A 25024-nucleotide genomic window follows, 5' to 3' on the forward strand; every position below is an offset into this window, starting at 1 on the left:
AATTTGCGGAAGTCATTAAGAACCGTATTGACCCGTCCAGCTTCGGGATTAGCACAAAGGGGCTAGCCCAGTCACTCCTGGATTCCTCAATTACTCCCAGCATTTATCTTACCTCACTCACGGTGGCAGGCATACAGTTGTGCTCTAAAGTTTTTTGCTTTCTTGTCATTTTTTCAGAGAATATGAATGATAACACCAAAACTTTTTCTCAACTCATGGTTAGTGGTTGGATGAAGCCATTTATTGTCAAACTCTTGTTTTCTCTTTTTAAATCATAATGACAACCCAAAACATCCAAATGACCCTGATCAAAAGTTCACATACTTCATTTCTTAATACCGTGTATTGCCCCCTCTAACATCAATGACAGCTTGAAGTCTTTTGTGGTAGTTGTGGATGATGGTTCTTTACTTTCTCAGATAGTAAAGCTGCCTACTCTTCTTATCAAAAAGCCTCCAGTCCCTGTAAATTCCTGGGCTGTCTAGCATGAACTGCACCCTTGAGATCTCCCCAGAGTGGCTCAATGATATTGAGGTCAGGAGACTGAGATGGCCACTCCAGAACCTTCACTTTGTTCTGCTGTTGCCAAAGGCAGGTCGACTTGGCCTTGTGTTCTGGATCCTTGCCATGTTGGAATGCCCAAGTACGTCCCATGCGCAGCTTCCGGGATGATGATTGCAGGTTTGCCTCCAGTATTTGCTGATAATGTGCTGCATTCATCTTTCCTTCAACTTTGACCAAGTTTCCTTTGCCTTTGTAGCTCACACATCCTCAAAACATCAGCGATCCACCTCCATGCTTTACAGTAGGAATGGTGTTCCTTTCATCATAGGCCTTGTTGACCTCTCTCCAAATGTACCATTTATGGCTGTGGCAAAAAACGTCAATTTGGTCTCATCACTCCAAATTACCTTGTTCCAGCAGTTTTGAGGCTTGTCTCTGTGCTGTTTTGCGTATTGCAGGCGAGATACTTTTGTGGCATTTACGCAGTAATGGCTTTCTTTTGGCGACTCGACCATGCAGCCCATTTTTCTTCAAGTGCCTCCTTATTGTGCATCTTGAAACAGCCACACCGCTAGTTTTCAGAGAGTCCTGTATTTCTCCTGATGTTATTTGTGGGTTTTTCTTTGCATCCCAAACAATTTTCCTGGCAGTTGTGGACGACATTTTTGCTGGTCTACATGACCATGGTTTTGTTTTTACAGAGCCCCTGATTTTCCATTTGTTAATCACAGTTTAAATGGTGCTGACTGGCATTATCAATTCCTTGGGTGTTTATTTGTATCCCTTTCCTGCTTTATGCAGTTCAACTACCTTTTCCCTTAGATCCGTTGACAATTCCTTTGCTTTCCCCATGACTCACAATGCAAAAACGTCAGTGGCTGGATGAAAGATGCAAGAGTCTGTCTGGATCCCAGAAACTCAGCTTTTATGCAGATACTGATTACCACCTCTATATCGTGTGTCTGTATAAATATATATGTATATACACTCATTGGCCACTTTATTAGGTACACCATGCTAGTAACGGGTTGGACCCCCTTTTGCCTTCAGAACTGCCTCAATTCTTCGTGGCATAGATTCAACAAGGTGCTGGAAGCATTCCTCAGAGATTTTGGTCCATATTGACATGATGGCATCACACAGTTGCCGCAGATTTGTCAGCTGCACATCACCACCACCAGCCTGAACCGTTGATACAAGGCAGGATGGATCCATGCTTTCATGTTGTTTACGCCAAATTCTGACCCTACCATCCGAATGTCGCAGCAGAAATCGAGACTCATCAGACCAAGCAACGTTTTTCCAATCTTCTACTGTCCAATTTCGATGAGCTTGTGCAAATTGTAGCCTCAGTTTCCTGTTCTTAGCTGAAAGGAGTGGTACCCGGTGTGGTCTTCTGCTGCTGTAGCCCATCTGCCTCAAAGTTCGACGCACTGTGCGTTCAGAGATGCTCTTAGGCCTACCTTGGTTGTAACGGGTGGCGATTTGAGTCACTGTTGCCTTTCTATCAGCTCGAACCAGTCTGCCCATTCTCCTCTGACCTCTGGCATCAACAAGGCATTTCCGCCCACAGAACTGCCGCTCACTGGATTTTTTTTCTTTTTCGGACCATTCTCTGTAAACCCTAGAGATGGTTGTGCGTGAAAATCCCAGTAGATCAGCAGTTTCTGAAATACTCAGACCAGCCCTTCTGGCACCAACAACCATGCCACGTTCAAAGGCACTCAAATCACCTTTCTTCCCCATACTGATGCTCGGTTTGAACTGCAGGAGATTGTCTTGACCATGTCTACATGCCTAAATGCACTGAGTTGCCGCCATGTGATTGGCTGAATAGAAATTAAGTGTTAACAAGAAGTTGGACAGGTGTACCTAATAAAGTGGCCAGTGAGTGTATATATATATATATATATATATATATATATATATATATACATACACACACACACACACACACACACACACACACACACACACACACAGTACAGACCAAAAATTTGGACACGCCTTCTCATTTAAAGATTTTCTGTATTTTCATGACTATGAAAACTACATTCACACTGAAGGCATCAAAACTATGAATTAACACATGTGGAATTATATACTTAACAAAAAAGTGTGACACAACTGAAAATATGTCTTCTAATCTAGGTTCTTCAAAGTAGCCACCTTTTGCTTTGATGACTGCTTTGCCCACTCTTGGCATTCTCTTGATGAGCTTCAAGAGGTAGTCACCGGGAACAGTTTTCACTTCATAGGTGTGCCCTGTCAGGTTTAATAAGTGGGGTTTCTTGCCTTATAAATGGGGTTGGGACCATCAGTTGTGTTGTGTAGAAGTCTGGTGGATACACAGCTGATAGCCCTACTGAATAGACTGTTAGAATTTGTATTATGGCAAGAAAAAAGCAGCTAAGTAGAGAAAAACGAGTGGCCATCATTACTTTAAGAAATGAAGGTCAGTCCGAAAAATTGGGAAAACTTTGAAAGTGTCCCCAAGTGCAGTGGCAAAAACCATCAAGCGCTACAAAGAAACTGGCTCACATGAGGACTGCCCCAGGAAAGGAAGACCAAGAGTCACCTCTGCTTCTGAGGATAAGTTTATCCGAGTCACCAGCCTCAGAAATAGCAGGGTAACAGCAGCTCAGGTTAGAGACCAGGTCAATGCCACACAGGGTTCTAGCAGCACACAAATCTCTACAACAACTGCTAAGAGACTTTGTGCAGCAGGCCTTCATGGTAAAATAGCTGCTAGGAAACCACTGCTAAGGACAGGCAACAAGCAGAAGAGACTTGTTGGGGCTAAAGAACACAAGGAATGGACATTAGACCAGTGGAAATCTGTGCTTTGTTCTGATGAGTCCAAATTTGAGATCTTTGGTTCCAACCACGGTGTCCTTGTGCGATGCAGAAAAGGTGAACGGATGGACTCTACATGCCTGGCTCCCACCATGAAGCATGGAGGAGGAGGTGTGATGGTGTGGGGGTGCTTTGCTGGTGACACTGTTGGGGATTTATTCAAAATTGAAGGCATACTGAACCAGCATGGCTACCACAGCATCTTGCAGTGGCATGCTATTCCATCCGGTTTGCGTTTAGTTGGACCATCATTTATTTTTCAACAGGACAATGACCCCAAACACACCTCCAGGCTGTGTAAGGGCTATTTGACCAAGAAGGAGAGTGATGGGGTGCTACGCCAGATGACCTGGCCTCCACAGTCACCAGACCTGAACCCAATCGAGATGGTTTGGGGTGAGCTGGACCGCAGAGTGAAGGCAAAAGGGCCAACAAGTGCTAAGCATCTCTGGGAACTCCTTCAGGATTGTTGGAAGACCATTTCCGGTGACTACCTCTTGAGGCCGGCGTCACACTAGCGAGTTTTACGGACGTATGAGTGGTGCAGAAAATACGGATTGCATACAGTACAATGATTCTCTATGGCCCAGGTCCTATCTGCCGTATTTTACTGATCAGTATTATACGGTCTTGTACGGCCGTAGAAAATCGCAGCATGCTGCGTTTGTCACCGTATTGCGCAAAAAAAATCATCAATGAAAGTCTATGGGGGCGAGAAAAATACGGATCATACACGGACCAGGAGTGCGACTTGCGAGAAATACGCAGCAGTGTTATAGAGAAAAGCCGGCAATTCAGTGCGGTGTACAGTAAAATCACACTGACAGAATAGAATAGGTAGAATAAATGTCTACACATAGAATAGGTATATATATATACACTCACTGGCCACTTTATTAGGTACACCATGCTAGTAACGGGTTGGACCCCCTTTTGCCTTCAGAACTGCCTCAATTCTTCGTGGCATAGATTCAACAAGGTGCTGGAAGCATTCCTCAGAGATTTTGGTCCATATTGACATGATGGCATCACACAGTTGCCGCAGATTTGTCCCACCACCAGCCTGAACCGTTGATACAAGGCAGGATGGATCCATGCTTTCATGTTGTTTACGCCAAATTCTGACCCTACCATCCGAATGTCGCAGCAGAAATCGAGACTCATCAGACCAAGCAACGTTTTTCCAATCTTCTACTGTCCAATTTCGATGAGCTTGTGCAAATTGTAGCCTCAGTTTCCTGTTCTTAGCTGAAAGGAGTGGTACCCGGTGTGGTCTTCTGCTGCTGTAGCCCATCTGCCTCAAAGTTCGACGCACTGTGCGTTCAGAGATGCTCTTAGGCCTACCTTGGTTGTAACGGGTGGCGATTTGAGTCACTGTTGCCTTTCTATCAGCTCGAACCAGTCTGCCCATTCTCCTCTGACCTCTGGCATCAACAAGGCATTTCCGCCCACAGAACTGCCGCTCACTGGATTTTTTTTCTTTTTCGGACCATTCTCTGTAAACCCTAGAGATGGTTGTGCGTGAAAATCCCAGTAGATCAGCAGTTTCTGAAATACTCAGACCAGCCCTTCTGGCACCAACAACCATGCCACGTTCAAAGGCACTCAAATCACCTTTCTTCCCCATACTGATGCTTGGTTTGAACTGCAGGAGATTGTCTTGACCATGTCTACATGCCTTTTTTTTTTTGCATATTCCACACTACTATTGTTAGTAGTGTGTATGTGCAAAATTTGGGCCCTCTAGCTATTAAATTAAAGGGTTAAATCGCGGAAAAAATTGGCGTGGGCTCCCGTGCAATTTTCTCCGCCAGAGTGGTAAAGCCAGTGACTGAGGGCAGATATTAATAGCCTAGGGAGGTACCATAGTTATTGCCCCCCCGGCTAAAAACATCTGCCCCCAGCCACCCCAGAAAAGGCACATCTGGAAGATGCGCCAATTCTGGCACTTGGCCACTCTCTTCCCACTCCCGTGTAGCGGTGGGATATGGGGTAATGAAGGGTTAATGTCACCTTGCTATTGTAAGGTGACATTAAGCCAGATTAATAATGGAGAGGCAGAGAGTAGCTGACAGCACAACTGGCAATGGGATGCCCGTCCTAGTCCCACGGACCAAAGTGGAAGTGTACATACCCAAAAAAATGATGAAGGACAGCATCCGATCCAGGTGAAAAAAACTTTTATTGTGCCAAGTGCAACGTTTCAACCATCAAAGGTCTTTTTCAAGCAAAGTTCCCAGGCTCGAGTTCATATGAGTTCATCCAGCAGAGGGCGCATCACCGCGACTCGAGGTAACTACAGGACATTCCCCTGCACTCCATTCATTCCCCGTCTTTTTACAACCATGAGCACAGCTGCTTTAGCAGAGCTCCTGGGTGTAAAATGCTTTAACCCCTTCAGATGGATTTACATCGTGGGACGTGACCTGAACGACAAAAGGTATGGGATATTGTTGTTTTTTTAATTTTTCCTTTTTTACAGAACGAGGGTCTTCAGGTGGATTAAGAGTCTAATAAGATATTAAAACACCCTGTGTCTTTATTTTATTCAAATACTTTGTAATAATGTGTTTTTTTAACCATTTCGTACTATTGGATTAATAATGGATAGGTGACATAATTGACGCCTCTCCATTATTAATCAGGCTTAATGTCACCTTAAATGTAAAGACAAAAGAAAAAATCCAGCTCACCATAGTTGTAGTCCCTGGAGGCTCGGAGCACGGAAACACTGTGTCAAGGCGTGAGGAATGCAGGAAATAGAAAAAAATCCAGCTCAACGAGGTGGTGAAAAAGCAAAGTCTTGGTACTTTATTCACTTCATATCAAAAAATAGAGGATAAAACAACAGCACAATATAATTAAAAACACTATCTACGCGTTTCTGGTGACATAGCACCCTTAGTCATGATAACTTTAGTGCAGCCTGTTCTATGCTTTTATGCTAGTAGCAGTAGGCACCTGGTTGCTAGCATAAAAGCATAGAACAGGCTGCACTAAAGTTATCATGACTAAGGGTGCTATGTCACCAGAAACGCGTAGATAGTGTTTTTAATTATATTGTGCTGTTGTTTTATCCTCTATTTTTTGATATGAAGTGAATAAAGTACCAAGACTTTGCTTTTTCACCACCTCGTTGAGCTGGATTTTTTTCTATTTAATGTCACCTTACAATAGCTAGGTGACATTAACCCTTTATTACTCCATATCCCACCACTACACGGGAGTAATAGCTAGAGAGCCCAAATTTTGCACATACACAATACTAACATTAGTAGTGTGGAATATGCAAAAAAAGAGATATGAGATGGTTTACTGTATGTAAACCATGTCTCATATCATGTCGGGTTTGGGAAGGAGAGAGCAAAAGCCGGCAATTGAATTACCGGCTTTTATGATATATAGCGCTGTCTGAAATATATAATACTGTATATATGTTTTAGCGAACATTTGAGCACATAAATCCATTAGATGTCGGATTTGCAAGCCTGTGAGAAAATATTGCAGTATGGATGCCATACGGAGGATGACATGCGCAAAATACGCTGCCACACCCTGCCTACGGATTACATACGGATTACTATTTTGGGAACATTTCTGCGTATTACGGCCGTAAAAAACGGACCGTATTTACATACGCTGAGTGTGACGCCGGCCTGAATCTCATCAAGAGAAAGCCAAGAGTGTGCAAAGCAGCAGTCATCACAGCAAAAGGTGGCTACTGTGAAGAACCTAGAATGTAAGACATAATTTCAGTTGTTTCACACTTTTTTAAGTATATAATTCCACATGTGTTAATTCATAGTTTTGATGCCTTCAGTGTGAATTTACAATGTTCATAGTCATGAAAATACAGAAAAATCTTTCAATGAGAAGGTGTGTCCAAACTTTTGGTCTGTACGGTGTGTATATGTGTGTGTGTGTGTGTGTATATATATATATATATATATATATATGTATATATATATATATATATATATATATATATATATATATATATATATGTATATATGTATATATATATGTATATATATATATATATATGTATATATATATATGTATGTATGTATATATATATATATATATATATATATATATATATATATATATATATATATATATATATATATATATATAATTACCGAATGCCAGAAGACCAGAAATAAATGGCACTGTCTGTGAAATCGAGGTTGTCCCAAACTTGGACCCAGGTGTCAATCAATAGTCATTCTGATTCCAGCCACACATCATGATCACGGCTGCTATTCTGAAAAAACATGTAGTTCCACTGCCATATGCAAGAAGAAAGAGAAGGCAACTCACTGATCTAAAATTCCCAACTTTATTTCATCTTCATATAAAACTCCATGGCCGGGGGAGTGCGGAGCTCTTGTGAGCTTCCCCAGGTCAGTTGACCCGTGGAAGAGCAAGCACAGCGCTAAACGGCCGCCGTCTGCTCCTGCTCACAAGAGCTCCGCTCCTCACTCCCCCGGCCATGGAGTTTTATATGAAGATGAAATAAAGTTGGGAATTTTAGATCGGTGAGTTGCCTTCTCTTTCTTCTTGCATATGGTATATTGTTGTGGATTCTGTTTGTGGGCTCCCTCTGGTGGTTACTGCTGGTACTGGGTGACTTTGGTGGGTTGCGGCCTTTGGTTTCCACCTGTCCATCAGTGGCTGGGTGTTTCCTATTTTACCTGGCCTTTCTGTCATTTCCCTTGCCGGCTATCAATGTATTCAGATGTGCTCTGTTTTGTTCCTGCCTACCTGCTCCCAGATCTTTCAGGATAAGCTAAGTGCTGATTTTCAGTTGTTTGGTTTTTTTGTCCAGCTTGCTTATTATGTCTCTATGCTAGCTGGTAGCTCTAGTGGACTGAGGTTCTCCCCATGTGCCATGAGTTGGCACATGGGTTCTTGTAATCTCAGGATGGTTTTTTTTTGATTAGGGTTTTTTGCTGACCGCTCAGTCCCCTTTTGTATCGTTCTGCTTTCTAGTTTACAGCGGGCCTCAATTTGCTGAACCTATATATATCATCTCTATGTGTGTGCCTTCCTCTCATTTCACCGTCAATACATGTGGGGGGCAACTATATCTTTTGGGGTTCATTCCGCTGGAGGCAAGTGAGGTCTTTATTTTCTCTGCAGTGCTAGTTAGCTCTTAGGCTGGTGCGTGGCGTCTAGAACCAACGTAGGCACGCTCCCTGGCTATCTCTAGTTGCGTTTGTCAGGGGTAGGGCAGCGGTCAGCCCAGGTTCCATCACCCTAGAGCTCGTCCGTAATATATTTGTACTTTGCTTGTCCTGTGCTATCCCTAGCCATTGGGATTCATGACAGTATATATATATATTTGCGTGAAAAGTGTTTGCCCCCTTCCTATTTTCTATTCTTTACCATGTTTGTCACACTTAAATGTTTCCAATCACCAAACAAATGTAAATACTACATGAAGATAAGACAAGTAATCTCAAAATGCAGTTTACAAATGAAGGTCTTCATTTATTAAGGGAGAAAGGAATCCAAACCTCCAGAGCCCTGTGTGAAAAAGTGATTGCCACCACTACCACCTTAAAACAAAGTAACTGGTTTATCACATCTTTGGGAAGCCGATTTCACATTCCCTAGACATACCCCGGCCTGATTACTGCCATGCCTATTCTCAATCAAGAAATCACTGAAATAGGACCTGCCTGACAAAGTGAAGTAGACCAAAAGTTCGTCAACAGCTAAACATCATGACGCTATCCAAAGAAATTCTGGAACAAATGAAAAACAAAGTATTTGAGATCTATTAGTCTGGAAAAGGTTATAAAGCCATTTCTAAAGCTTTGGGACTCCATTGAACCACAGTGAGAGCCATTATTCACAAATGATGAAAACATGGAACAGTGGTGAATCTTCACAGAAGTAGCCGGTGGACCAAAATTACCCCAAAAGCGCAGCAACTCCTCATCCAAGAGGTCACAAAAGACCCTATAATAACATCCAAAGAACTGCAGGAATCACTTGCCTCAGTTAAGGTCACTGTTCATGACTCTACCATAAGAAAGAGACTGGACAAAAATGGCCTGCCTGAAAGAGTTCCAGGACGAAAACCACTGCTGAGCAGTAAGAACATAAAGGCTCATCTCACTTTTGCAAGAAAACATCTTTTCTTGATGATCCCCCAAGATTTTTGGGAGAATACTCTGATGTCCCATTACATCTGGCGTAGAAGCAGCACAGCATTTCAGAAAATGAACATCATATGAACAGTAAAATATGGTGATGGTCTGGGGCTCTTTTGCAGCTTCAGGACCTGGAAGACTTGCTGTGGTAAATGGAACCATGAATTCTGCTGTCTACCAAAAAATCCTGAAGGAGAATGTCCGTCCATCTGTTCATGACCTCAAGCTGAAGCGCACTTGGGTTATGCAGCAGGACAATGATCCAACACACTCCAGCAAGTCCACCTCTGAATGGCTTAAGAAAAACAAAATTAAGGCTTTGGAGTGGCCTAGTCAAAGTCCTGACCTTAATCCAATTGAGATGCTGCGACATGACCTTAAAAAGGAGGTTCATGCTCGGAAACCTCTAATGTGAATGAACTACAACAATTCTTCAGAGATGAGCGGCCAAAATTCCTTCAGAGTGTTGTAAAAGACTCCTTGCCAGTTCTCACAAATGCTTGATTGCAGTTTTCGCTGCTAAGGGCGGCAGTCACTTTATCACACAGGGCCCTGTAGATTTGGATTTCTTTCTCCCTTAATAATAAAGACAATTTAAACTCTGCATTTTGTGATTACTTGTGTTCTCTTTGTCTAATATTTACATTTGTTTGATGATTGGAAACATTTAAGAGACAAACATGCAAAAGAAAAGTAAATCAGGAAGGGGGTGAACACTTTTCACACAACTGTATAAATATTATATAGCCATACAGTTACTGCCACCTTCTGTCCAGTTCTTCTATAGTGACATCATGGTCACGTGATGCTGACGTCACCACAGGTCCTGAGGCAGTCTCCACATTGGAATGCTATTATCAGTGTAGCTCCTGCTGTAGACGCTGGGGGCTCCCAAGGGCGTGGGGGTCCGGAGCCATTGCCCAGTCTTCTCCCACCTCCCTAACGCTGGCCCTGGTGGGCGTTGTGGGACCACTGTGGCACTCCTGGGCTCTGCTTCTTTATACATGTAACATGATGTCCCACCAGACTCATTATTCCCACGGGGGCACTAGAGATATTTCAGCTGGCTTTGTAGCTGCAATGTGAGTGGTGCATCTTTACCGTTAATCTCCCCCGGTTTACGCCGCCCCCAAATAAAGGAGTTTGTAGCTTTTTTGCAACTTATTATGAAGTCCCAATTCTTCACTCGTCTCCAGAATTGCACCCACCGTTAAGCAGTGGCGAAAGCAGCGTAAGAAAATGAAACGTCACGTTATTGCGCAAAATGGTCATTGAACATAATTGTGACTTTTTGATGCCAAACACTGACAGAGACCCCTGGAAAGAAGAGGCGGTGACAGGACGAGGTTTCTACCATTCTTTATTGCTAAGAAGTCATAAACTACAGGGACATTGTGTCCGTCGTCTACTCCCGGGCCTGACGGCAGTGCGGTTCTTCTTGGGGTGCCTTGTGCTTCTCTATAGTGGGGGGTCGGGATGTGAGAATAAAATGAAAAAGTATCAGAGACATAGAAGAACAATGGACGTGCGACACGTCACACGGAAACACGCGACGCTACTTGGTGCAATGGAGGAACATCACTGAGGAGCGTTACCACCTACAACTCCCATCAGACGCTCCCCCTACAGACTACAGTCACATAGATAGCATCGGCCATGTGCAGAGGGATAGTGGCATTAATATCTGACAGCTCAGAGGGGAAAAGGGTAACGGAATAAAGATGCAGGACGCGGCGTCACCCGCTGCTCGTGTGCATAACCCGACACTGCGCCACTACACACAGATGCAGCAGAGCTGAGCGCTGATATCACTGCACTGCTCCACTGCAAGAATGAGAAAAGCAAAAAGTCACTAACATGTATCTAGTGCAACAATTGGCCGCTGACAGCCACGCCCAGAGCATCAGCTCCACCCACGAGGAGTTGGCATTTGAATGGTGTCTCAAGTTGTAATTTGCAGCAGAGCTTGCGCTAAAATTATTAAAGGGGCAGCGTCCAGTCCCCTGTAAGTGAAGCGTAATAACTGTATAAAGAATGTTCTGCAGCTTTGCAATAGATTTTGTGCTTCGACTTCTCGCCATTTCCAAGATCTCTGATTGCTGTTTTAGAGTTGAGCTAAAAGATTTGCAGATCCTTGATCTAGCGACCATGTTGGCAATCCTGGGCCCCTGGACTACAGCTGGAATCCTCTGCGTCCCTTCTGATTAGGCCATCGTTGCTGCATAACACACATGACTTTGCACCAGGCCTACTCCTCAGAAGAGGGGGGTCCGCAGGGGCTTGGGCTGCCGGCCCTTGACCAGAGTCCTGGGAGTCTTTTTGCTGAACTCCTCCAGAGCCTGAAAATGGGACCTGGCCTTCTCCTGCTCACACAGCTAAGGGTCTGTTACAATGGTATCCAGCCAAGACAATCCTCAGAGCAGCCTGATACATTGTAACAGACTATCTACACTGGACACAGGATGAGACAGCAAGCAGAGATCTTAAAAGTGGTGAGCGACGGCTACCACAAAGCGTTTCAGAACGGTCCAGAGCTTTTCATAAAACTGGAAAACTCCTTCATGTTCAGTCTGAATACGGGCCCCCAGCAGTGGGGCCCCACCGACATAGGGCGACTTCTGCTGTAATATCGATATTACTGTCACTCTGGTATAATCCAGGAATAGTCAGTGATTGGGGAATGCGGTTCCCGCCTCAGGGGCCCGATGCAGGGACTCTACAGCTCCCGCCCCAGGTGCTTTGTGGCCCCCAGTTCAGGGACTCTGCGGCTTCCACCTCAAGGGCTGTGCGGCCCCCAGCTCGGGCCTAGTGCAGGGACTCTGCGGCCCCCGGCTCGGGCCTAGTGCAGGGACTCTGTGGCCCTATGCTCAGGGGCCCGGTGCAGGGACTCTGCGGCCCCCGGCTCAGGGGCCCGATGCAGGGACTCTGCGGCCCCCGGCTCAGGGGCCCGATGCCTGCTCTGCAGTATCTAGGTGCCTTGTGCTGCTGGTGTAATACTTCTGCTCTCTTCTGCGGCAGCGCTGTTGCATTTGTGCTTATCACTGGCCCCGCCCACCGCGCAGGATGTGATGATGTCACAGATGACTGGTGCAGGGCTGTAGATACAAGGTATCCCCATCTCCATGACAACAGCTTCTTGTGTAGCGCAGTTTTACGTTTGGGGCTTTCTTTCCGAGCGCTGATGGCGGCACAGGACCCTCTGTAAACATTACGTGCTTGGTCTATGGGGCGGCGCAGTGTCACATGACGTGTCCTAGCACGATGAGTGAAACCGTGAAATGTCAACCGTCCAGTGTCTTGATGGCGCGGTGCACGTCTGCCGGATTTTATTGCTTCAGACTGAAGTCAGCGCTCCAGGAAAGTCAGGAGAAAAGCGGATCCCCCATTGAGTGGTAAAGTCTGAGCCAGGACCGTAGCCAGGACCCTCGCGTCTCCATGTTAACACCTTGTTTCACAGTATCAGTAGACAGATGCCGCCTCATCCGCCTCTCTGCCGGATCATATTCCCATTTTTCTGGTAAAATGTTGCAACCATTAATTAAATCCTGAGGGTTATCGGCGGCCGTGAGACGTGGGCACCAGATCTACTCCACGACTGGACAGTGCCGTCACACTTTACTGCACTGCTGTGAGACTAATTGTGCGCTCACGTTGTGGGAGCAGAGGCCGAGTGACGAAGAGGACGGCTGCATGGAGAGTATATATATATGTACCTGCTCCCGGGGAACACTGACGCCATGACACGCACATACGTCTGCAGTAGCCCCACTGGTGGCAGCGACATGGGCGCAGTGTTGTCAGGGCTGCACCAGGTCACCAGCAGCAGATACAACATATGGGTGGGCTCGGGGGGCACTCGGACCCCATGTGAGAGGCCAGGCCAGACAGTAACGACCCCAAACCATGTCATGAATTGGCTACATGGAGGATGCTGAGAGCCCCGTCCTATCAGATGTCGTTACGTCACGATGTCAGTACAACCCGATATGAACAGCTGACGGCTGCGCGGACCACAATATATCAGACCACAGTGTGGACACGGGGACCGCCGGTACCAGGAACAGGACACATCCCATGTTAGTGAGGAGGCTAACGAGTTAATGACGCAGAAGCCGTCCTGTTAGTGTATGGAGCTCAACAAGACGCCAATGCTACTTTACAACTACGACGAATGGCGGCGTCCTGGCGGCCACAAGTTCTCTGGGTAGCCCCTCGACATCAGGGGTAGACCCTGCCTCTAATTCCACCTCCGGTAGCAGGATATCCGCCTTCCTTCCTTGTGTCCTTCCCTTGGCGCAGTGAAATGTCCGAGCCAGCGCCATGGAAGCGTGCAGGTGGGATCTGAGCCCCGACCGCCCGGTGTTAGCAGATCTGAGTAAGAATCTTTCTCTCTGTAAACTATTGTTAGAAGAACTACTCCTCCCCCGCGCAACCTTCATCCACGGAGACAATGAGCCACTCAGCAGCAATGTCCTCCGGATGGTCCCGAGTGTGGGGAGCAGGACGGGAGACCCCCGACCCTCTGCTCAGCAGCTGACGGCTTCTCATCTCCCCGTGAGTCCGGTAGTTATTCTGTTCTGAGGTGACGGGTTGGAACCAGGCAATGGAGGAAAGGACTGGTCTGGATGAAAACACGAAGGAGTAGGGGGAAGAGGGTAACGAGGGTCATCCACACACCAGCGCCTCTCTCCATCCCCTCCGCCCCGCTGGTTACACCTTCGAGTCCTGGCTGTGGGCCTGCCCATTGCTGCCTTGTATTGTCAGGCCAATCTCTTCCTTCTTGTGCTTCTCAGGGTTCAGGGGTTGGGCCTCGGGGCTGCCATCACTCGGGGCGTAGCGGCCTGTCCGGTGCTCGGAGAGGGCAGGGCCCCAATCCTTGTTGGGTTTTACTGAGTTCTTCAGCCTCTGGAAGAGAAGAGAGGAGTCAGAGACCTGGGGAGGAGAACCCCCATCATCTGCACGATCACATGGACGTCGACTCTACCTGCAGGAAGGTGTCACCTTCTGAACGCCAGATCCTGAAAGCAGCGTACAACGGGATGCAGATAACGGAGGAGAGCGCCATTAGGAAGCCCAGCATGATGGCCCAGTCCGGGTACACGTAGTCATTGTACGAGATCGGCCGATACTGGATGACGGTGAAAATCAGGATGAACTGGAAGTGGAGAGAGAAGGGTTAACAGCGAAGCTCCGGCTATCCCAGAGGAACAGGTTAATGCATCATCATTTCTAAGGCCCCTTTCACATTGCGTATAAACGCCCTGCAAATCAGGATTTGGGTGTATTCAACGATGGGGCCATTGAACATAATAGTGCAGACGGAGCCACTAACGTGGGGAAGAACAATGTGAAAGGGGCCTCATGTCAAATCCATGTCAGTGGGGCCCCATGGTGTGAAAACAATTGGAGATGTAACACAAATAACACTGGAGCCCTCCGATCGCTCGGGGCTGTGATGTTACACTGGAGAATGAGAAAAAAGGTGCAATCCAGCGGGAAACCAAATCTTCAATTTAAATGCAATGTTTATTGATCCATTAATAAAAATATTCATATTGGTGTACCAAAAAAATGAGAAAATATCTCACACACACTACAGCATAGTGCACAACTGCATGGCCGTGATTAAGACGTTTGTCGAAACGCGTTGGTTAACGTTGCAGTTCTGCACTATGCTGTAATGTGCGAGATATTTTCTCTTTTTTTTTGGTACATCAATATGAATATCTTTATTAATGGATCAATAAACATTGCATTTTAATTGGAGGTTTGGTTTCCCGCTGGATTGCACCTTTTTTCTGATTGTCTTGGACCAGCTGTTCAGCCTTTATCCGTGCGGACATGGATGTGGAGTAGCCCACACTCGGGTGAGCGGACTTTTTCACTTTTTTTGTATGTTACACTGGAGAGCTCTGGTCACTCAGGACTGTGATGTCACACTGGAGCGCTCCGGTCGCTCGGGGCTGTGTTGTGACACTGGAGCATTCCGGTCGCTCGGGGCTGTGATGTCACACTGAAGCGCTCCGGTCGCTCGGGACTGTGATGTCACACTGGAGCACTCCGGTCACTCGGGGCTGTGAGGTCACACTGGAGTGCTCCGGTCGCTCGGGGCTGTGATGTCACACTGAAGCGCTCCGGTCGCTCGGGGCTGTGTTGTCACACTGGAGCATTCCGGTCGCTCGGGGCTGTGATGTCACACTGAAGCGCTCCGGTCGCTCGGGACTGTGATGTCACACTGGAGCACTCCGGTCGCTCGGGGCTGTGATGTCACACTGAAGCGCTCCGGTCGCTCGGGGCTATGCTGTCACACTGGAGCGCTCCGGTCGCTCGGGGCTGTGATGTCACACTGGAGCATTCCGGTCGCTCGGGGCTGTGATGTCACACTGGAGCATTCCGGTCGCTCGGGGCTGTGATGTCACACTGGAGCATTCCGGTCGCTCGGGGCTGTGATGACACACTGGAGCGCTCCGGTCGCTAGGGGCTGTGATGTCACACTGGAGTGCTCCGGTCGCTCGGGACTGTGATGTCACACTGGTGAATAATGCCCTGTGGTGAACTTACAAATATGATAGCAGGAGAAAAGAATCGCCAGCAGATCTGGAAGAAGAGGGGAGGAGGGAACCCCAACATCATCTCTATGTCCTTGAAGTAATTCTGGTGTCCTGGAAAAGATAAAAGAGAAGACAGGATTTATATAATACCGCAGCCGGCCACATGACCTGTATATAACACCGCAGCCGGCCACATGACCTGTATATGACACGGCAGCCCATCACATGATCTATATATAACACCGCAGCCCGTCACATGACCTGCACCATTGTCATGAGAACATCTTTTACTTTTCTAGTTCATGAAACTTGCAGCTCTCTGGCGCTCCCCTTACCCTCAGCTCAGTCGGAGAACTGGACCTAGGCTAAGCAGTCGCCGGAGAGGCTGCCCTGCTGCATTCTGGGTTTCGGAGCGCTCTGCAGTGAGGGCGGTATATATATCACCAGTCCCAGGCTGGGGATCTACATATAAACCTCTGTCGGTCACTACCAGGATCCCTCAATAACACCAGAATGGTATGCTGCCACTAGTTCCTCATTAGATATAAGCTGGTCCGTTACCACACCTATATTGGGTCAAAAACCAACCGCAGGTAGTGTGAATTTGCACGAAGAACGTGTTGGTTCGATCATAGAGCAAAAGAATGAAGCTAGCAAATTTATAAGTTTACTCCAGAAAAAGTAGGCAGTGTTTACAAAAGTTACAAAAGAGACAAAATGCAATATGTACAAACAGAAAATAAAAGGGATGAAAAGATGAAACTTACTAAATCACAGTCACAGGTATGATGTGTCGATAAAGGTGAGGAGGTCTCCCAAAGAAAAGATTCAGTCCACAGCATGGATGTTTGCTGTCTCTCCGGGTCTGAATGAATCCTAAAATGGACGCTCCTATTTTATGGGCTGTTTCAAGGAGGTACACCTCTTTTGGAAAATTATCAAAAACTCCTACTCTCTATATCTATGGCCTGGAAGCTCACAGGCCAATGATATTGGCATTAGATTTTTATATTTTAGCATCTGTTTGAGGGTACCATTGAATCGCTCACACAAACCATTGGTTTTAAGATGATACGCGCTCGATACCAGACGCCGCACCTGCATTTTCTTACAGAGAGCCTCCATTATGCGAGACATGAATTGAGTCCTCTGGTCGGTAAGCATCTCCCTGGGAAATCCTACCTGTGAAAAGATGGCCAACAGGGCATCCGCCACCTTATCCGCTCTAATTGAGGATAGAGCCACGGCCTCTGGATACCGGGTAGCATAGTCTACCACAGTAAGGATGAAACATTTTCCAGAGCTGCTGGGTATGGCCAGTGGTCCCACAATGTCCACTGTAATCCTCTGGAAAGGCTCCTCCATCACTGGCAAAGAGATCAGGGGAGCTTTGGCAGCAGGCCCCGACTTCCCCACTCTTTGACACGTGATACAGGAGCGACAGTAGTTTGTCACATCTGTTCCCATTTTGGGACAATAGAAGTGGTGAGACAGCCGGGCCTTACTTTTGCTGACCCCCAAGTGTCCAGCGAGTGGAATCTCATTGGCAATCTGTAACAACTCCCCTCTAAATTGGTAGGGTACGGCCAGCTGTCTTTCCCTCAACCACTCCTGTTGGGGTTTACAGGGAACAGTCTCCCGATACAACCTTCCTTGTTCCCAGAATACCCTCTCATTATCAGTCTCGGAGGTGGGCATCTCGGCGAGGTTCCTCAACATCTCCAAGCTCGCATCTGAGTGCAGAGCAGCCTGGAACTCCTGGCTTGAGGCAGCCGGAAGTGATGTTAAAGTCCCGTCCTTGCGTGGACCCTCTGGGACCTGCTCTGGGTCCGTAACTGGTTCATTTATTCCTCTGGCTGAGGAGGGTCCAGAAGGCAGGGCGTTACTTGCATTCTGGCCACTCTGTGGGTGACAGTGACTATATAGGCCATCTCCCCGGGAAATAACATAGTCCCATCAGCCTGCCTGGCTATGGGTACTATATCCCCATCCTCTATTATCTCAGGAGCAGTGATAATTATGGGGCAGCTACCATCAGCCAGGTCATCTTCCTTTGTGAAACGGGTCAGCTGCACAGCATCCCCTGCTTCATGGTTCCCGTGCCTCTCCCCATCCCCTTAGCACTGACGTTTGCTCCTGTTAGGGGGTCCTCAGCAATATCACCCTGCAGCGTGACATGGCCGAGTTCTCCTGTACCTCCAGATACATCATCATTATCAGGTAAAGCATTGACATTCACATCATTAACATTACAAAACGTTTGGGGGTAGGTTTAAGGACACTCCCACTTCCTTCACCTCGCTCCCGGCACCGCAATCTGTAAAAACCTGGGCCATTGGCAAGGGACAGCAGACACCCCCAATACTGGTGATAGTCAGGGTTTTTCCCAGGATAATCTGTTCAGGGGACACCAGTTCAGGTTGGATGAGTTTTCGTTCGGCCACAATGTCCTTGAGGCCTACAATGACAGTGCCCTCCACGGTGACCTTCTGCAAATTTTCACAGGCCCTCCCAACCACCCCACCCACAAAAGAACTGCTGCATTAGTCCCTGGGGCCTTGGAAGGGGGGCTCTTCTTCTGCTTCTCCGGACAAGTGGCGCTGAGGTGTAGAGTCTGACTGCAGAAATAACACTTACGTGGATAAGATGTAGGTCTTGCATTGGCAAGGGTGACAAGGCCTCTGGAGGGTCGGCTGGCAGGGGCAGGGATGGTGGTCGATGGCTTATCCCCTTTCCAGCAGGCGGTGACCGGCTTCTGCACCTTCTGTTTATGATTGGCCTCGTAGGTGTCGGCAATCTGCACTGCTTTATCCGCCTCTTTTGGCTCCCGCTCCATCACGAAGTGTCGCACCTCAGCTGGACAAAGATATAGGAACTGGTCTTTCACCATCAGATCCTTTAGCTGCTCGAAGACGGTCACTGACAGTCCTTGGAACCACTGCTCAAAGTGGGTTCTGAGCCCATGCACCACATTGGGGTAGCTGTCGTGTGGTCCACGTTGGAGGTTCCGGAACTTTTTACGGTAGACCTCATGAGCCAGCTGGTACTTTTTTTTTTATCAGGACCTGCTTAATGACCTCATAGTCTCCATTTTGGTCTTGAGGGATAGAAGCAAACGCCTCCAGAGCTTTTCCTCTGAGCCCTGGAGTTAAATATCGGGCCCATTGGTCCTCAGGCAGCAGGTACTATCTACGGGCTTTTTCAAACCCCCGCAGAAATATGTCCAAGTCTGCATCCTTGTCCATCACAGGAAAATGCTTGAGATGGGGTTTAAAGAAATGAGCATTGCTGTACTCACTGCTGTTCTGGGAAGATCTCTGTCCCTGGATTCGGGCTAACTCCAGCTGTTACTGTCTCTCTTCCCACTGGGCCTGTCGCTCTTCCCGCTCCCGCTCGGCCTGGGCTTGTCAGTCTTGGTGTTGCTAAATCAGCTGGAGACGTCCCTCACGATTGTCTGCGGGGAGTTGCTCCAAGGCTTTCTGCAGGAGGAGGTCCATTTTACTCTGGTTGCTGATGTGGCTTGCATCTACAGGCGGGACCCCTGGAGCACTATTGTCCATACTTTGGCTGACCCATGTCTCCACTGAGCTCTGGGGACTGGCTTGCTCTGCTTCAAGTTGCTCCAGTTCAGTGATCATTTCTTCTTTGTTTTTGCCAAGGGTGTCAATGCCTTTGATAGTACAAATTCCAACAATAGTCTCCTTTTCCTGCTGGGTGTACCAGAACTCTCCCATCGCAGCCATAATTGCCAAATAAAAGATAGGACAGAAACACGAAAAAAAAAGGGGAGGATGTAACTGCTACACATACAGTATTGTCTCAGATCTAATAAACACTGAGACAGGGTCCTCGCCAGAACCGTGCAAGTTTTCTATGATCCCACCGCTCTGCCACCAATTTATCATTGCCACGGATCCCTCTCCGTGCTGTCACTAATTCGTCACGTGCCCGCTCTGAGCACATGACTTGGGGTTGTGCCTGCAAGGGTTAATCTATCTCCCCACTCTCAGATCAGCATTCATTGGGAGCATAAATCACACACCGACACAGGCCACACACCCGCTCATACACGCTGCCACCACTCACCGAATACACGGGTGATGTGTTCCGGAAATATTACTAATACTGCCTACCACTCATAAGGCTCACGCACCTTCGTCTATGGATTCTTTAGAACATACAAGGTTCAACTGTAAAAGTTTTAAGCTTTAATACAAAAGTACAGTGCTTACAGTAAAAAAAAAGATACAAAAATATGGTAATAAAAAGACATACAACTATGCAAAACAGTACAAAATAAACAGGAGAAAACTTACAAAAATAGCTAACTTGTAGTCTGCTTCTGCTCCCTGAGGGGGGTGAATATGGACTGGAACACATCAGCTTCCCAGGCTGCCCTCACATGTGAACTATTTTGAACGTATACAAGCCTAATTTAAAGGGTTACCCTGGAGGTCAGATTTCTAGACTAGCCCCTCAAGTTGATATTCTAATTGCTTGTTTTTGATTGGACCACGGTGCGCCCCCAATGAATATATTATTTTCTCTGAGATCCTTTGTGTAAAGCTTCCCACAGATAGATAGTGTCAGGCTGTAATTGACATCTCTCTTCCAAAGGGCCGAAGGTGTGAAGCGCTTCCTCTCTGTCCTGGTCCTAGCTAGGCTCCCTGGCGAGATTGGAAATAGAAGTCTGCTGTCTCAGGAAAACACATATTAACACCTGGGTGAGACCTGCAGCCTTCAGGACAGATGTTAAATTATTACTAGTCACACAATAAACCTATACATAGTTCACTGCACACATGTATATTTATACATATTTCACTACAGCTCCCTCCTTATGAACGTGCATGGGAGTTGACTTACAGGTCAGCTCCCGAGCATGTATCTGGTTCCGCCCCACCTTGGCAAGATAGGCCATCAGCATTGCCATGATCAACTCCCTTCATATGCTGAATTGTGAAATCATATTGTTGTAATATCAGACTCCATCTAAGCAATTTCCCGTTGTCCCCAATTACTCTGTTGAGCCAACTCAGTGGGTTATGATCTGTGATCACGGTGAAGTTGCACCCATAGAGGTATGGTTGCAGCTTCTGCAGAGCCCACACAATTGCCAGACATTCCTTCTCAATTGTGGCATAAGCAACTTCTCTGGGCTGGGGTTTCCTGCTTAGGTACAGAATTGGGTTAAGTTCTGCTGACTCCAGGGACTCCATGTACTGAGTCCCGGCCCCCACATCCAGTAACAGATCAGCCTCCCCCTCTTCAGGCAGGCTACAGACAGGTAAGATACAGGTCTCCCTGTAATGATGAGCCTTCAGCATATTTACATGAAAATACTTTCTGACGCTTTGCATGCTCATCTAGTGTCACCACATAATTAACATCATTTAGCCCCTTGTGTAGTGTATGGTCCCTCCCATGCGGCCTGTAATTTATTCTGTAACATAGGGACCAACACCCAAACCTTCTGTGCCTCCTCATAGGCCCTCAGTCTGGCATTACGGTCGTACCAGACCTGGTTGATTTGGGCCTGGGTCACGTTCTCATGGGCCAGGTTGCTCAGTTTTTGCATTCTCTCTCTGAGCCCCAGTACATATTCAACCACTGAGACTCCCGTAGTTTTGGGGTCGTCTTCCCAACAGTCCTTAATCAAATCAAGTGGACCCTGACCCACCTCCCATAAACCAGTTCAAAGGGGGAGAATCCAGTAGACACCTGGGGTACGTCTCTGTAGGCAAACAACAGAAGGGGAGGTACCGCTCCCAGTCTCTGGGTTTCCTGATCGTTAACATTTCCCTGGGGAAACCCACACGAGAGAACAGTCAGTAAAGCATCCGCCACTTTGTCTGCTCGGATGGAGGACAGTGGCACAGCTTCCTGGAATCGTGTAGCATAGTTCACCACTGTAAGGATGTACTTTTTGCCAGAGCTGCTAGGGATTGCAAGTGGCCCTATGATATCCACAGCCACTCGCTGGAAAGGCTCATCGATCACAGGCAGTGGTATCAATAGAGCTTTCTGTATATTCCCGGACTTTCCAACTTTCTGACAAACTACACATGATCGACAGTAATTGGCAATATCTGTCCCCATCTTGGGCCAATAGAAGTTATGTGTCAGGAGAGCTTTAGTCTTCTGTATTCTAAGGTGTCCGGCCAGAGGAATTTCATGAGCAATTCTCAATAATTGTTCCCTAAATGGATAAGGGACGATCAGCCGCCTTTCATAGTCCCAAGATTCTGTAGTATCCGTGAGGAGTGTCTCTTTATACAGTCTGCCCTGGTCCTAGTATATTCTCTCTTTGTCAGGAGCAGCAGGGGGTCGGTCTGCAAGACATCTGAGCTCCTCGAGACTGACATCTGCAAGACTGGGCCTCCTGGAAGCTCTGACGGTCAGCCTGCAGGTCCTGGCCTAGTGTGACTGCCAGGCCCTGGTTTGAAGCTGGGTCTTCAGTGTCTGTTATTAGGGACCTTGGTGGGTCTGCCATGTGAGAAGGCTCCGGGGCCACAGTATGGGCCTCCTGTTCTGGCAGTTCTGTCTGAGACTCATCCTCAAATCTCTGGGGTTGAGTCTGAGCTGTAGCCTGACTCCGGGGCACAGCTGCCACATATGTACAGCCCTGTGCATTGGGACATTTTCCCTCCTCGCACGGGATCTCAGGTGGGTCACTTGCTTCCACCTTCTCTGCAGCATTTATTTGCAAGGGAGGAACATAGTGGGACACCATCCTCCTCAGGTCCGTGCCTAGCAACACATTGGTGGGAATAGCCTCTGAAACTCCCACTTCTCTCAATCCTTTCCCTGCTCCCCAGTCCAGGTACACACGGGCCATGGGCACGGCAGGACTGACCCCTCCAATCCCGGTTATAGACATAGTCCTTCCTGGTATGATATCGGCAGGGGTTATCATGGCTGGACGCACCAGGGTCACCTCTGCCCCAGTGTCCCTGAGACCAATGGTGACTTTATTGCCAACATTGACAGATTGACAGTTCTCATTAGCCCTCACATCAGAGCCGGCCACAAAGAGGACAGACGGTGGGGACACAGACAGCTTTGTGGTTGTGGTTGGGCGTTTCTCCCTATCAGGGTAGACAGCGTTAACATGTCCCACTTTGTTGCACGAGAAGCATCGGCGTGCATCGCCTAGAGAATGTCTGTTCCCCGGGACCCCATAGGAGGTGGGCTTGGACAGCACTGGTGATCGGCCGGCAGAGGGAGAAGGGTCCCCATTTGGCTTACCTTCCCTCCAGCTGAATCCTGATGGCTTCCGCACCTCAGGCATCCTATTAGCCACATAGCAGTCCGCAATCCTTGCAGCCTGATTCGCAGTTTGTGGCTCCCGATCACACACAAATTATCGTACATCCGTGGGGCACATGTGAAGAAATTGATCCTTGACCATAAGATCCGTTAAGTCCTCAAAACTGTTAACAGAAAGTCCCCTAATCCATTGATGGAGCGTGGTCCTCACAACATCTGCATAGCAATCAGTTGATCCACGTTGTAAGTTCCGGAACTTTCTCCGATACACTTCTGGTGTTAGGTTGTATTTCCTGATCAGGGCCTCTTTTATGGCCTCATAGCTCCCATCTAGGTCTGGTGGGAGGCCAGCAAAAACTTCCAGGGCTTTGCCTCTCAACCCTGGGGTTAGATACTGTGCCCACTGCTCATGGGGCAGATGGTATTGCCTGCAGGTTTTTTCAAACCCCCGAAGGAAAGTATTTAAGTCCGTATCTTTCTCCATCACAGGGAAGTTTTCCCAGACGTGGTCTCCTTAGATTTATGTCCTGGGAGGGGGTTATCTGAGGACTGATACCCCTCTCTATTTGAGCCATCTGAAGCTGGAAAGCTCTCTCCTCCTGGCGTTCTGCAGCCTCTCTCTTAGGCTGGTTTCACACTTGCGTTTTGATCTGCAGCGTTTGTAAAAAAAAACGCAGGTGGTGAAAAAACGCATGTAAACGCGTGCAAACGCTGCGTTTTTTAGACGCATGCGTTTTTGCATGCAGTAAAAAAAATGCGGCGTTTTGACGCGTTTACATGCGTTTTTTCCTGCGTTTGCATTTTTGAAACGCATGCTGAGAAGTGTGTGACAGCTGCCAATCATCAAAATCAACTAGAAAACCCACTATTACTAGAATTAGCTAGGGTTAGGGTTAGGATCCCTAGGGTTAGGGTTAGGTTTAGGGGTAGGGTTAGGGTTTGGATCCCTAGGGTTAGGATTAGGAGTAGCTTTTTATTAGAAGAATGTCCTGGTCACCAGGTCACTGATAAGCCACCCCCCACCATCAAGGTGATAAAGGGATCCAAACCCTAACCCTACCCCTAACCCTAGGGATCCAAACCCTAACCCTAACCCTACCCCTAACTCTACCCCTACCCCTAACCCTAGGGATCCACACCCTAACCCTACCCCTAACCCTAGGGATCCATAGGGATTGGCTATTATGTTGACCTGGAGACCAGGACATTCTTCTAATAAAAAGCTTTGTTCAATGTAGACAACCCAAGATATAAGTTATTGCTATAGAGTACTAAAAATATAAACTCGGAGAGTATTCACTGTCATATTGTTAGGGTTAGGGGTAGGGTTAAGGTTAGGATCCCTAGGGTTAGGGTTAGGATCCCTTTATCACCCTGATGGTGGGGAGTGGCTTATCAGGGTGTATTCTTGTTTTTTTCTATAAAAACGCATGAGTTTAAAACGCAAGCAAACGCATGTACGCAAAAACGCATGCGTTTCCATAGACATCAATTTATTTTTTGCCGAAAATCAAACGCAAATGAACGCATGCGGTTTTTTGCGGCAAAAAAAGGCCTCTGAAAATTACTACATGTTGCATTTCTGCAATGTTAATGTTAAACATAGGGGGAAAAAACGCATGTGTTTTTTTCGGTAAAAACGCTGCAGATCAAAACGCAGGTGTGAAACCAGCCTTAGCC

At 47.3% G+C, this 25024-nt stretch overlaps 1 protein-coding gene across 4 annotated transcripts in view; it reads right to left on the reverse strand.

Annotated features, from left to right (window-relative positions):
* Positions 1 to 10868: 10868 nt before the first annotated feature.
* Positions 10869 to 25024, reverse strand: part of SLC6A9 (solute carrier family 6 member 9) — a 319069-nt gene continuing 304913 nt past the window's right edge. For all 4 annotated transcript variants that reach the window (XM_077276148.1, XM_077276149.1, XM_077276151.1 and 1 more), the window contains 3 exons: positions 16086 to 16186; positions 14509 to 14679; positions 10869 to 14429 (listed from right to left, as the gene is read on the reverse strand). In XM_077276148.1, the coding sequence (XP_077132263.1) occupies positions 14235 to 14429; positions 14509 to 14679; positions 16086 to 16186 (467 nt within the window). In that variant the 3' untranslated portion in view covers positions 10869 to 14234. The remainder of the gene's footprint in view (positions 14430 to 14508; positions 14680 to 16085; positions 16187 to 25024) is intronic.

The sequence above is a fragment of the Ranitomeya variabilis genome, chromosome 8 (genome assembly GCF_051348905.1).
Source record: "Ranitomeya variabilis isolate aRanVar5 chromosome 8, aRanVar5.hap1, whole genome shotgun sequence".
Lineage (NCBI taxonomy): Eukaryota > Metazoa > Chordata > Amphibia > Anura > Dendrobatidae > Ranitomeya > Ranitomeya variabilis.